Genomic DNA, 12899 nt, shown 5'->3' with positions numbered 1-12899 from the left:
GTGCTTAAAAGCATTTATTCAGCATTTAAACTGACCACTGTCAAAAAAAATATCATATGATAAATACTAAGCGAATTACTGTGAAACTTCATATCGAATACACTCTATTTTAATGAGAAATGTATGTGACGAATTCACTAGGTTCAGGACCACCTACAACTTAAATTGTGTCAAAGCATCATCAATGACAGGTGAAGTATGTTTCACTTAAAATAAACCTGCATAGTCAGTCAAGTGCTACCTCTCTTTTTGTTTTTACCGTTATTTATGTTCAGAATCGTTGGGAGAGGTTCGAGTTGCTTTGTAATCAAACCAGCTGTAACGCTCGCCCTCTTATCATCCTCAAATCAAAAACAAAAGGGTTCCGGGCTATTTTATCCATGAGATGAAGGGACTCCTTGGGATATGGTAACCTGACGCTGATGAAAGGACAATCACATGTTTACCTAGCAGCTGAGATTGTATTATTGCTTCGGCCTCACACTGAGCGGCCTGACATTTCAGAAGTAAAAGGTTGCTAATACTACCGCGGATTCCCTGAAATGAACATGGAGACCACCGGCTTAATGAAGCTTTACAGACACGTCTCTATTGTCGCTGGGTACGATCCCTAAAGTAACACTTGCGTGCTTAAAAAAAAAGAGAAGGAAAAGGTAGTAAAACGTAGTTATGAACATATACACAGCCCATGAACCGCAGGATGGGAAACAACCTTAACGCAGCAACAATTTCAGGCAGAAATAAACAAAGCTGGGAGGGAAATTATTGTTTACACGACAGAGATTGCGACCGAAAGCCGTCCCTCTCTAAATGTCACCACTGACGTGAGAAAATGAATGTGCACCAGAAGGTCAACAGTTTCTTAATATAACGAGGAAAAAGGTGTTCGCTTGCTGGATTCTGGACTCATTGTCCTCATAAGTAGAAATAGATCGCCACCTGGTGTTCACTAGTAGATATTACACATTGACCCCCACAGGGAGTAGTTCAGGTGCTTGTCTAAAGTGCACCAGGACGGGAAGAGGAGGAGGACATACTGGGGAATTGAGATAGATAATAAGAAGCCAAATACTCAGCTTAATACCTGTTTTTGCTGGTGCTGGCAGTGGGGGCGATTTCTGGAGTCAGGACGTACAGGCTGTTGTTCTTGGGCAAGTGTAAACTTCTCATCACCGTCTAATTATACACACACACAAAAGCACAATCGAAATAAGAAAACATAAGCTCATATCACAAGTTATTTTTCCAACCTTTACTTAGTGCCACATTGTGTTGTATACGCCCGTTAACTCACACTATCGGACACATCTCCGCTCTTCCATCCCTTCAGCTGCATTTTGGAAACTGGAATCCCAAGATCTGCCTCGAGGATTGTTTTGATTTCTCCTGTAAATCAGATTTATACCGCGGAAGATGTGAATTGTGCACAAAGAGGCAGTTTGATACGTTGCGTATTGTGCAGAACATTCATATCAGTGTGTGTGTGTGTGTGTGTGTGTGTGTGTGTGTGTGTGTGTGTGTGTGTGTGTGGTGCTCACCGACTGTGCTGCCTTCCTCCAGCACCAGCTCGATGGTGCGCTGCCGGTACTCCACCCGAAAGTTGAGCATCCGGGGCTGGCGCTCTACAATGTGTCGGGAGGAGGGGTTGACGGGGCAAAAAGCTGACGCCGAGGACGATGCAGGAGAGGAGGACGAGGATGAGGAGGAGGCGGGGGGAGGAGCTGCGCCCTCCGCCGCCGCCGCATCGGCTGCTTCCGATTGGCTGGGAGGGCCGAACGCGCTCGCCTCACTGGAAAAGTTGCAACACAGAGGTCACAGGGTTAACGCCGGCGTGGAAGAGGTACCGCTAGGTTCATATTGCAAAAAATATCTCTCCCCTGTACAACCGGACACTGAATAAGACAAAAACAAAGTTCACTTTAATAGAGACCATCATTTAGTAGTTGCACGACCCGTGTCTCACAATAATGAACAAAGTGTGCCCTTTGTTTCTTAAGTGTAAGCAGCAAATGTCTCCCAAGAACAGAGTGCCAGACTCCGGCTTTCTAACAAAGGCAGCATTGGAAAGGTCGCCGTCCGGAGGCGTAGGGAGACACTGGACAGAAGTACAGAAGAGGAAAAACAACCCAAATGGGACAAAAGGAGCACATTATGTAGTAGTAGCTCCCCCACCAGCCACGTCAGTAACAAAAACAGCACTTAATAGTTGCTATAGTAAGAGTTAGACGAGTAGAATAGGTATTTAATTCTATACTGAAATCTGGATCGATTTATATGATAAAAAAAACATGTGTACTTGTTAAAGGATGTGAAAAGACAAGTTAATCCCATTTTGTGACATGAGGGCATCTGAAACCATCTACATGGTGTGAACTGGCTGTACAAATAGACAAGGGAAGTCATACCATGAGTATGTGTAAATACATATGATATGGCAGTATCTGCATAAATCAGAGGCAACTACTAGCAGACATCTGGAATATCATATGTATTGCTGGGAAATGGATGAAGAGGATACACAAGTGAGACTGATATTTTACTCCAAGAAGCAAAAGAAAAACCAGAGAGATCCAGAAACCAGAGACACTCCAGAAAGCATCTGAGGGAGTCAAAAGAAACACAAAGTAAGCCCTAAACATGGCACAGTGACACTGAAGGCCGTGAAACTGTCTGCTGCTGCTGCTGCTGCTTCCGTGCTGGCCTGAATCTAGATGCCACTGTTCTCCTATGTAGTCCAGGAGGAGTCCCACTAGCAGAATAAACTGTTGAGCCCTTCACCCAAAAGACCAACTTTAAGACGGTCAACGGAGGAATACGCAGGTTTTTTCATTATTAGCAAGAAATATTTTTTTTGGTGCCCTGGGGAATATCGGATACCGATCAACAACGCCAGCTTCTCATAATTCCCAGCCTGCTCACGAAAGAGGACACAAGGGAGGAAGGAAACAGGAAATGCATTCGGGATGGGAGCGTCTGGCGTAGCTTCCAGCTGGCTCCGGCTCAGGCCCCGTCATCGGAGGCTGTTTACTGGGCGACGGCGGCCTTGTCGCACCGCTGCCAGCCACTTAGCGAATGTGTTGGCGGCTTCTACTGCCGCCGCCGCCAGCCGGCCTCCATTCACAGCAGTGCGCGCCCTCAAAAAAAGGCCAGGCAATATTCTCATGGACCCCAACTGGAGTGCGTGTTCGAGTGGGTTCAGGAGTGCAAACTAACCGTTGTGCTGAAATGAAGGGGCTCAAAGCCTCTTAAAGGCCTCTTACATTTGAAACTGTGAACGGTGATCCTCTTGGCGGGGCGACTCTTTTCAGAGTCAGCCTTTTATATCATTCCTCTATTATGGTTGAAATGCACTTATTGTAAGTCGCTTTGGATAAAAGCGTCAGCTGAATGACATGTAATGTAGAATAGAAAACATGGCGGGAGCAAATCATTTGCTGGATATGAATGATGTTACAATCATGGAAGTGGGGATACAGTAAATATATTCTCGTCAGTTCTGTATACCCAGCAGAGTTCAGAAAGTTGTTGCGTGCTAATCTCCTTGGCAGATGCACACAAGTGCCACAGACGGATGTTTCCCCAGTGTGCATTAAAAAGTCCTAAAATATATGGCAGCATTTGTTCAATGTTACACAAATCTTATTTACAATGAATATGTGGTAACATGCATATTACCGTTGTAAAATCCCATTCTCCTGTGGTATCACTCCATTGATGGCTGCCTGTAATGAAAGTGGAGGTACATTATACAACACAATATAAATCCATTTTCCAGTTTTAGTTTCTTAATGCAGTCAATTAGTCTAATTATTTTTGACGGAAAACAGTTTACTGGTTTCTGCGATACATGAAGTTCAACCCATAATGGATTTCTATACAGGTAACTTGACTTTAGCTAAGAGAACTCAACTCCATCTCTGAACTTAAAAGGGAAAAAAAGAAATGCCGTAAGCCAAACAAAACCATGTGAATTGTAACATAATGTCAGTGTGCGCATGATTCCAGTCAGTCAGAACACCATATGAGCAGGACGAGGAGTACTACATGTTCTAAATATGTAATACCCAGCATATTATTAGCAGTAATACTAACCCACCACAATCATAAAACACAGAAAAAGAAAAAACTCATTTTGAAAAAAGCTGGAACTAAAATATATTTGTTTCTCAGTGATGTGAGATGACCTGCAAAGGGGATCTGAACACTGAGACGGTCCACGTGTAGGCTAGCTAGGCCAAATGTTGCTTATTTTGGTTGACGCATTTGTCAACATGTATGTGATGTCTGGAGTCTGCACAAGTTTACGACTAATGTTCACAAAATGTGACAGAGAATGATGGAATATTCAAATAGGGTCAGAACAAAGAGCTGAACGTACAAGCATGACAAACAACCGCTTTGCCTCGAGCCTTTGTCTGAGTGGACAATTGACTGGATCTCTCTTGAACGCTCACTATTCTTCACTTCAAAAACAACATGGCATAATCATCCTCTCTTAATGGTTTGGTATTGAAAGAAGGAAATGGCAAATGGCAAAAGCTTCACCACACTAATAAAGCGTTAGGGGTCCGTATCCAAAGTGTAACCGGCTGTATCACCGGGCTCTTCAACAACACGATGCTAGCGGCAAGCGTGCCCGGAGTTCATCAGTGAACTTCAATGAGAATTCAAACCGGAGAAGGAAAACTGGTTGGTAGCGATAGCCAAGCCAGCGCTAGGATAATTTTTTTTAATTAAAAGTATTACGGAAACGCTTTAGTGTGCGCGTTGTAAATGGATTGAGACGGAAAGAACGTATTAAGCCATATTGTGGATTAGGGTCCCTCCTAAAGTTATAAATGATCAAAGATTCAGGGAAAAAGAGCAATGGCGGTATTATTTAAATTAAATTCCTTTCTTAATGCATGCATATACAATTTAGACTATGATTCACTGATTACATTGATCACCAGACGAGGTGCGCATCGCCCTGGGAGAATTCAACTCGCTCGGACTGCTGCGAGCTCCTGCCAGCCTCGGTCTATATTTAGACTGACCCCTTCAACATGCACACAGCGGTAAAGAGCTCCTTTACTCACACTCACCTCGACTTAATAAGAACTTGGCGAACACACTGTTTCCTCGTGGATGTTGCCTCAACATCATTCTACCCCAGTGTGTGTGTGTGTGTGTGTGTTTCTAACATGCTCGCTAGACATGTAGAAATAATTTGGCCACGTCACAGTTGCCCAGAATACATAATATTGGATGAAGTCGGGCAAAGCCTACAGATAAAGAACTTACCACTAAATCCCAGTTATTAAGCTCTAACAGGGTGATTGCCTCTGCAATGTTGTCAATTCCAGTGCAAGCCTGTGAGAAGGAGAGAAAAAGTCATAATTACAAGAGATAAATGCATTGAACAGGATTCTGCAGCAGTTTGTCTCATGAAACATTCTGATGGCTGTACATTAAAATATATACACACATGATAAAACATAGGAAAATTAATTTGATCTACTATGGTACCACCCACGACAGGAACATTAGTGGTGTCAGTCTTGCCAAGAACGGCCTCAGTGATATTTTCAAAAACAACACAAAACTGTGACTTGGACTCTGAACCCTTGCACAGAAGGCTAAAAAAAATATTTATTCTTCAGAGTAAAATCATTATAACACTGCAATATGGGTCATTTTAATATAGCTTTAGGTATATGAGATTTATCCATTTGTAACAAACGCATCATTATCTCTTTCTGACCGATCCTTGTGTTAGTCTTACTGACCCGGGGGGGGGTTAGTTTGGAAGTTTATAACCTGGTTCTTGTAAAACTGAGCTAATATGTTGTATTCATGTCATCTATTGACTCAAGAAAGGCAAAATCACTTTTTAATTTTAACATGATGGAAGCTTATGCACCCAACAAAAACAAATATATGTATTGTATTCATTATGGTGGGTCTGAACTGTTCAGACTTTATGTCTTTGGCTGGCTATTGTCTGGTGTCAGCTGGCGTGTACGTTGTTGTGCTTTCACTATTCAGCGTGCATGTGTTGTGGGGCGTGGTTCTTTTTTTTTGCATTAATAACTTAAAGTTGAAGGTGGCGCCGTGTAAGGTGGGCCACAAAAGAGTTGGCTTTGCAATAATGTGACGTTGCGTGGACTTGTCAACAACAGAGTTACACAACATACCTACCTCGTGGCCTGTCCCAATGTGAATAAAATCAAGGAAAACTTGTACACCTGCATTGCTAAGGTTTACTGTCAAATAAAACCCAGGTGAATGTTGTGGATTTAAAAAAAAAAATAACACATTGTTGCGGTAACAAAGCCGTAAGGGGGACACACCACCAAAGGACAATAACAATGGACAAGAGGACAAGAACCAACATGAGTGTCTCGTCATGAAAACATCTGACATCTCCGGGGGGGGGGGGGAAGAGAAACCCGTCTCGTTTTGTCAGGAGGAGCATAGCTGCGTGTAAACAAGTTGGCACCTCTACCTGAGCACGGGCATCATTACGGCTAACCGGGACGGTCGTTATCCGTCCAGACGGTACGTTTTAAATAAATAAATAAAAAGCTAAAATATCTACCGTTCGCCTCCGGTCACACCGGCTATCTGGCTAGCGAGCGTACGGACACGAGCAGCCCTCCAGAAACCCGTTAGCAAGGCTGTCAGTCCGTTAGCTCGGCGGGCTAGCCGCAGAAAGCGAGGCTCCGGGTCTGCTGTTTACGACGCCAGTCGGGTGGTGGTGGTGGTGCGGGTGGTGGTGGAGGATTTGGGGGGCGGCGAGGCCATTCAACAACGGCGAAAACAGAACGCCAGTTATACCCACTCGATGCAATACGCGCGGACGACGGAATTGACACGCACCTGAAAGTCGGCCAGAATCATTTCTCGGTCCATGTTGCTCTCGCCGCCTTCGGAGGCCATTGGCAATGACTGGCTAAAAGCGATTCCTCTTCCACTGGCTCTCCCGTCGCTTCGCTCGCCTCGCCGCGGGGACGCTGAGTGGGGGAACGGGGCGCTTTACCAGGACGTGACGACGAGGGAGAGTTCGGCGTGTTTGGAAATGTTCAACTCGATTCGCTTCGGCAGGAGCGGATTCTGTAGAGTAGCGTTACGGTGCTCAGTTATCTCCTATCATTATTGTCATCTACTCCATTGCTTTACGGCTGACGTAAAGTGGCTGCAGCTGCTGTAAAACAACAACATAAAAACTCGACGCTAGGTGGCGACATGCACAGGCGGAGTTCTGTCTTTCATCGTGCTGCCACTGCGCAAAAGATTTGCTTTTTTTTAAGTTTTCGTGGCGTCATTTCGATCTGTACTTCGACATTAAAATGAGCCTGACCACACATAGGAAAATTAAAAATACAGAAACTAACGTTATATGCATTTAAAAACATTTTATTTGTTTGTGGGTTGGTGCCATTGTGTCTGTAGCACCGGGGATCCGTTTCAAATAGGAGGTTCAACAAACTCTGAGTCAAAGTAGTAGGTTGAGTAGAGTTGAGTATGAAAGCAGCATGAATGGAGGCATGATTTACCATGGCAACCACCACAAACAATCAGTCTGCATACTAAATGCATAAAAAACAGCACGCATCAGCCTTAACTTTAATTGAGCTACAGGGTTTTGTTGTATTATATTGAATTTGTCTTTTTTCAATATTTGAATATAAGCCGAGTAACCAGTAAAAAATAGTGTGCAATAACAGTGCAAATGTTCAGTGGCTGGAGGAAGGTGTGTGGCAGTCAAGCCAGGGTGGAGGGGGGAAGTACAGTCACTGAGGGAGATGTGTGTGGGGGGTGGGGGGCAGAGTTCAGAGTTCAGGGGGGGCAGAATTCAGTTGAATGACAGCCGTTCCTGAACCTGCTGGTCCGGGGACGGAGCGCCTCCCAGAGGGGAGGAGGGCAAACAGTCTGTGGCTGGGGTGAGAGCTGTCCTTCTCGATGCTGCGTGCCCTCCGCAGACAAGGATGTAAGGATGCTCTCTGTGGTACAGCGGTAGAAATTCTGTAGAATCTGAGGAGACAGATGGGCCTTCTTCAGTCTCCTCAGGAAGAAGAGACGCTGGTGGGCTTTCTTTACCAGGGATGAGGTGTTGAGGGTCCAAGAGAGGTCCTCAGAGATGTGGACACCCAGGAACTTGAAGCTGGCGACACGCTCAACCTCCGTCCCGTTGATATGGATGGGGATGTGTGTGCCAGTTTTCTTCCGGAAGTCCACAATCAGCTCTTTGGTCTTCTTGGTGTTGAGGGCCAGGTTGTTGTCGGCGCACCACACCGCCAGGTGCTGGGACCTTCCTCCACCGCTCCAGCAGTTCTGGGGCTGCACCTCATTTGACTTTGACCTCAGATCAGACAAGCTAACCCTCTGAATTGAAGCATCTTACTAAGTGCAGGAAAGGAAACTTACAAGGTTACCCGCAGTAGCGGCAAGCGAAGAGAAAAGAGCCCAGTGTCCCATGTCCATGTATCATGTCCCCCCCTTCAGTATTTTAAGACATTCTTCAGGTTATTGTAGGCCAGTTGAATGTATATGCCATACAATGTGACACAAACAAGCCCTTTAAGTTTACATGTTTTGTATGTGGATTTTGTACATACAGTGTTGGTAATTTCATTCCTTTGTTTAATATTTTTGTATTTATGTTTGGATCCATTTGTGGTTAATGTCCTCAAAATGAACTTATTTCTAAATGCCTACATTGCTTTTTTGACTTATTTCACTTTATATTGTAATGACTCTTCTTAAATTGTAATGACTCTTCTAAATGCTTCATTTGTATAACCAGTTTATTAATTGCAAGTGCTGAGATAGCAAAGGCCATGGTATAAGAGCCGAAGTGTTCCACACTGATGAATGTCCCCAGCGTCCTAGCTGTAGAGACTAAACAAAGTGGGTCATATGTGTATGACCGGACTTGTTTTCAAGTGTTAGGAGGGCGAGGCTATGGTCAAAGAACTGACATGTCTTACATGGATTAGATGTCCTCAGTATCCTGGCTGTAGACACTCAACAAGGTGGTCATGGTTTCTGTTGACGCCACCGATAACTGAACTTAGGTATAAGAACTGCCTCGCTCTGTTAGGGGGAAGGAGGTTCATGACAGTCTGCAGAGCACGTAGCTGTTGTGACCTTTCTTCCCTTGCAAGGAAATAAACAGAGAAAGACATATTTGACTCAGAGCCTTTGTTTCTTACTTTACGATTGTCTGTGCAAAATCTTCCACCACAATATATACAAGTTGCCCTGAGGCAACAAACCAAAATCAAGTTAGGGGGTGGGCGCATACATTTTATGGTTGATAAAAGCTCCTCAAATATGGGATGAAATATGTTTAACCCCCAAAATAAAGTCATGCCAATGAAGGAAAATTAAAAAGAACTATGAAGAGAGAGTTCAACAGGGCGTAAAACCGTTGAGAGGTCAAAAGGCACTGCGGCCCTGCACCGCCACCGCCTCTCGGCCGACCCTGTCCCCTGTTCACCATTGGCTCGTGCTATAGGACACCCGGAAGATGGTGAACTATGCCTGGGCAGGCCGAGGCCATGACCGTAGCAGTCCTGATGTGCCAATTGGTCGTCATCCAAGTATAGTGGTGATAGACTAATCAAACTATCTAACAAGTGGTACCCTCCAAAGTTTCCCTCAGGAACGCTGGTGCTCAGCATCTCGCAGTTTTATGTGGTTAAGTCAATGATTAAGTCAATGATAGGTCAACTGGGTTGAAGCCGGTTGTAGAATGCGAGCCACCTAGTGGGCCACTTTTGATGAGCAGGACTTGCACTGCGAGATGGATGACACGTCTGATACCAACGCTCATCAAACCCCAGAAAAGTTGTGAGTCGAATCCGAAGTTGGAATCCGCTAAAGAGTGAGCAACACTCTCTATTTCCTCATTGAGAGCAACACAATTGACAAGATCACGACTCTTTGTTGTCCTGGCTTGTAAATGGTGAAATGGGCTTTCATATGACACCAGAGTCTTTACATGTTCCGCCACTAAAGACACACTTCTTCAGACTATACCTTGACTAAAAGAGACAAAACAAATTGTAAGACTGTAATTGTACTAATAATACGGCTAGATGAAATCCTGCATTCTGATTGGTTAAGATTGAGAAAAGGCGAATATAATGGCAAAAGTACTAACTTTGCCTTCAGTTATCTCAGAAAGTACACAGTAATAGTTTATGTAAATGCACACGGTGATAGAGGAGGTCAACATAAAAAAGGATCAAGTGTCAGAAGAGTGTTAGCCGTCTTAGATCTGGTAAAGACCGTTCAAAGATTGGGATTTGACACTTCATACATGGGCGATTAGTGCCTGTAAGGCTGAAAGCCCTTTTACCGTAACGCCCCCAGTAAAAGTGCATTTAAAAAAAAAGTAAAACACTGCACCAGCCGCCACTGCCTTATAGCCAGTGCCGGCGCTCCGCACACGCACATCACGCGCTGCGCGTAGGGCACCAAGTGCCTGGGGGGGCACCAAAAAATCTGGGACGTGAAAAATCATCACAGTAGGCTACTAGTATAAATAACAAATAAAATATGTCTAAAGCATGCTAATATGCAAAATCAATACAAAGTCAAAAAGTAATAGGCCTAGACCAAATTAGTGGAGAAAAAGGGGAACCTCCTGTGCGGCCCCCCCTCCCCCCCCACCTCCCAGTGGTTTGTTCCATTATGCCTCAAATCTCAAATGTGGCAGACAGCTTTGAAATGGCTTCGAAAAGGCATCAAGAGTCGGGGGCGGAAAAAAGAAAAAAAAAGAGACAGCGGGATGATGCTCGCGCGTCGCTCTCAGCTAAGACAATGTTTTAAATCAGGGGTCCCCAAACTTTGTCTCGTGAGGACCGTTGCTAGCGGTCACCGGGCGGCCGGCTGCCCACATGTACTCGCCTCATAATGTCCGCACGGACCGCCGTGGGTCGTATTCGGTACTCGTCCGCGGCCCGCCCAAAGTTTCTGTTACCGTTACCGTTTCTGTTATCATTTGTTTTTTATGTTATCATTAACTTTTTTGCATAACAATCGGCTTCAAGAGGCATATCCCAATCTGTGGATTGCTCTTCGTATTGCACTGACTCTCCCTGTCACAGTTGCCTCTGCTGAGCGAAGCTTTTCAAAGCTCAAACTAATCAAAACGTACCTGCGCTCATCAATGGGGCAAGAACGTTTAAGTGGTCTGGCTGTCATCAGCATCAATGGGGACGTGGCTCAGAAACTGTCATATGACCTGATAGCTAATTTTGCAGCTAGGAAATGCAGGCGTGTGCCTCTGTAGGGCCTTTGACAACTGATGGTAGTGAAAATGTTTGTAATATTGTTCTATCGGATAGCAGAATGGTCTCTTTTATAGATGGTAAAGTAAATTCTACTGTGCAGTTTGCACTTTATTATTATTATTTGTACTCACACAAACACACACACACACACATACATTCACTTTGTGCATTTACAATGTTCAGTTCCAAATCTGTGTTTTTAGTAATTGTAGTGGTATTTGGTATTTATAATTTATAATTTTATCTTTTATATAATTTATTTCTTTTCATGTTTGTTTATGTAAATTATTTATGTTTAGAAGTTATTTGGGGAATAGAGAGAACCTAACTAAGACATTCTGAATGGTTGTTATTCCTTTGGTGGTGGTGGTGGTTGGTTGGTTCGTTGGTTGGGGGGGGCACCACCAAGCATTTGTGCTTAGGGCACCCAAATGGCTAGCGCCGGCCCTGCTTATAGCATTTGTTTCACACACCTGACCTCAGATCAGAAATATAAAATTCCCACCACCAGTGGGTGCGCAAAGGACTGGATGGTATTCCCCGCGGAAGACGATGACTCAGTGAAACGGACCTCTGTCGCTGTTTCACTGGAGTTTATAGGTACCGGCGAGGTTGGACGCGCATTATATCGATGTACGCTCGTACGCCGCTGGGATCCGTGGAATAAGCGCTGCGTATTGCCGCAGTGTATTTTCGGACATTTTGGTCCCCATTGCGCGTTTGCATCGTGGCGATTACGCCCCGCTGGGCCTACCCTTCAATTCGCCATCCTTTTTTTCTTTTTTTTAACCGGTGTGTAATTCAAAATGTAGCTGTGCCTCTGAAGCTGACGTCGTTCCTCCCGCCGCTGGATGCGCACTTCAAACGGACATCGCTGGGACGGTTCACGGATGCGCGGGACATGAGGTGGGTTTAGTGTGTGCAAAATGAAAGGCATCGAGCTCCCGCAGCGGGCCGTGGGCTCTTCTCTCTATTCCACGCAGGTCCCCTCGCGTGCTGGTTTTATTCCACGATAGCACACGATTTTTTTCCTTTCTCTGTATTCATCTGGACAAAATTCCGGAAGTGACTGTGGCGATAACATACAATGATTGGATGTTGTTATTTTTGTGTCGCATTCACAGTGTTGTGGTTTGAATCGGATTTAGATTAAACTAATAAACAATCTGACTTGCGTTATGGTCTGTAATAGGTACTCTGTGTGCATAATAATAGCACTTATTGTATTTGTGGGTCTCTAACAGCCCGAGGGTGGATGGTGCTTTCCACACTTGTCTGGATTCTGATTAGTTAGATTCAGATGTGTTCTACTACACCTTTTTAAAATATCTAATTTAAAAATTGAATATACAAATGGGAAGAGGGGACATGCATCACCAGTTTCCTTTGTTAAAAAGCTAACTCTTGGAGGGAGCTGCCGTTAGAAGTATAATCCTTTGCCATCATTGTTTAGTTTGGCTTTCATGAACCTGCTCCATGTACATATACAGTATATTTAATATAGAGAAAGGAACCTTTTGAGCTACTTCACCTTAACTTAATGATTTCCAATAGAAGTTGCACTAAACCAACCCCTTTCTTACTTAAACGAAAAATATAGGGGATATAAAATAA

General features: G+C 44.4%; 1 protein-coding gene across 1 annotated transcript in view; it reads right to left on the bottom strand.

Moving 5' to 3' along the window:
• Window positions 1–7157, bottom strand: part of faf1 (Fas (TNFRSF6) associated factor 1) — a 48914-nt gene extending 41757 nt beyond the window's left edge. The window contains exons 1-6 of the mRNA XM_037469545.2: window positions 6862–7157; window positions 5284–5352; window positions 3676–3722; window positions 1539–1789; window positions 1295–1386; window positions 1085–1176 (exon numbers count right to left, since the gene is read on the bottom strand). Of these exons, the coding sequence (XP_037325442.2) occupies window positions 1085–1176; window positions 1295–1386; window positions 1539–1789; window positions 3676–3722; window positions 5284–5352; window positions 6862–6921 (611 nt within the window). The 5' untranslated portion in view covers window positions 6922–7157. The remainder of the gene's footprint in view (window positions 1–1084; window positions 1177–1294; window positions 1387–1538; window positions 1790–3675; window positions 3723–5283; window positions 5353–6861) is intronic.
• Between the last annotated feature and the right edge of the window lie 5742 nt (window positions 7158–12899).

The sequence above is a fragment of the Pungitius pungitius genome, chromosome 7 (assembly GCF_949316345.1).
Source record: "Pungitius pungitius chromosome 7, fPunPun2.1, whole genome shotgun sequence".
Taxonomy (NCBI): domain Eukaryota; kingdom Metazoa; phylum Chordata; class Actinopteri; order Perciformes; family Gasterosteidae; genus Pungitius; species Pungitius pungitius.
Note: the sequence above shows the minus strand (reverse complement) of the source record. Positions and strands in the feature narration are given on the sequence as shown.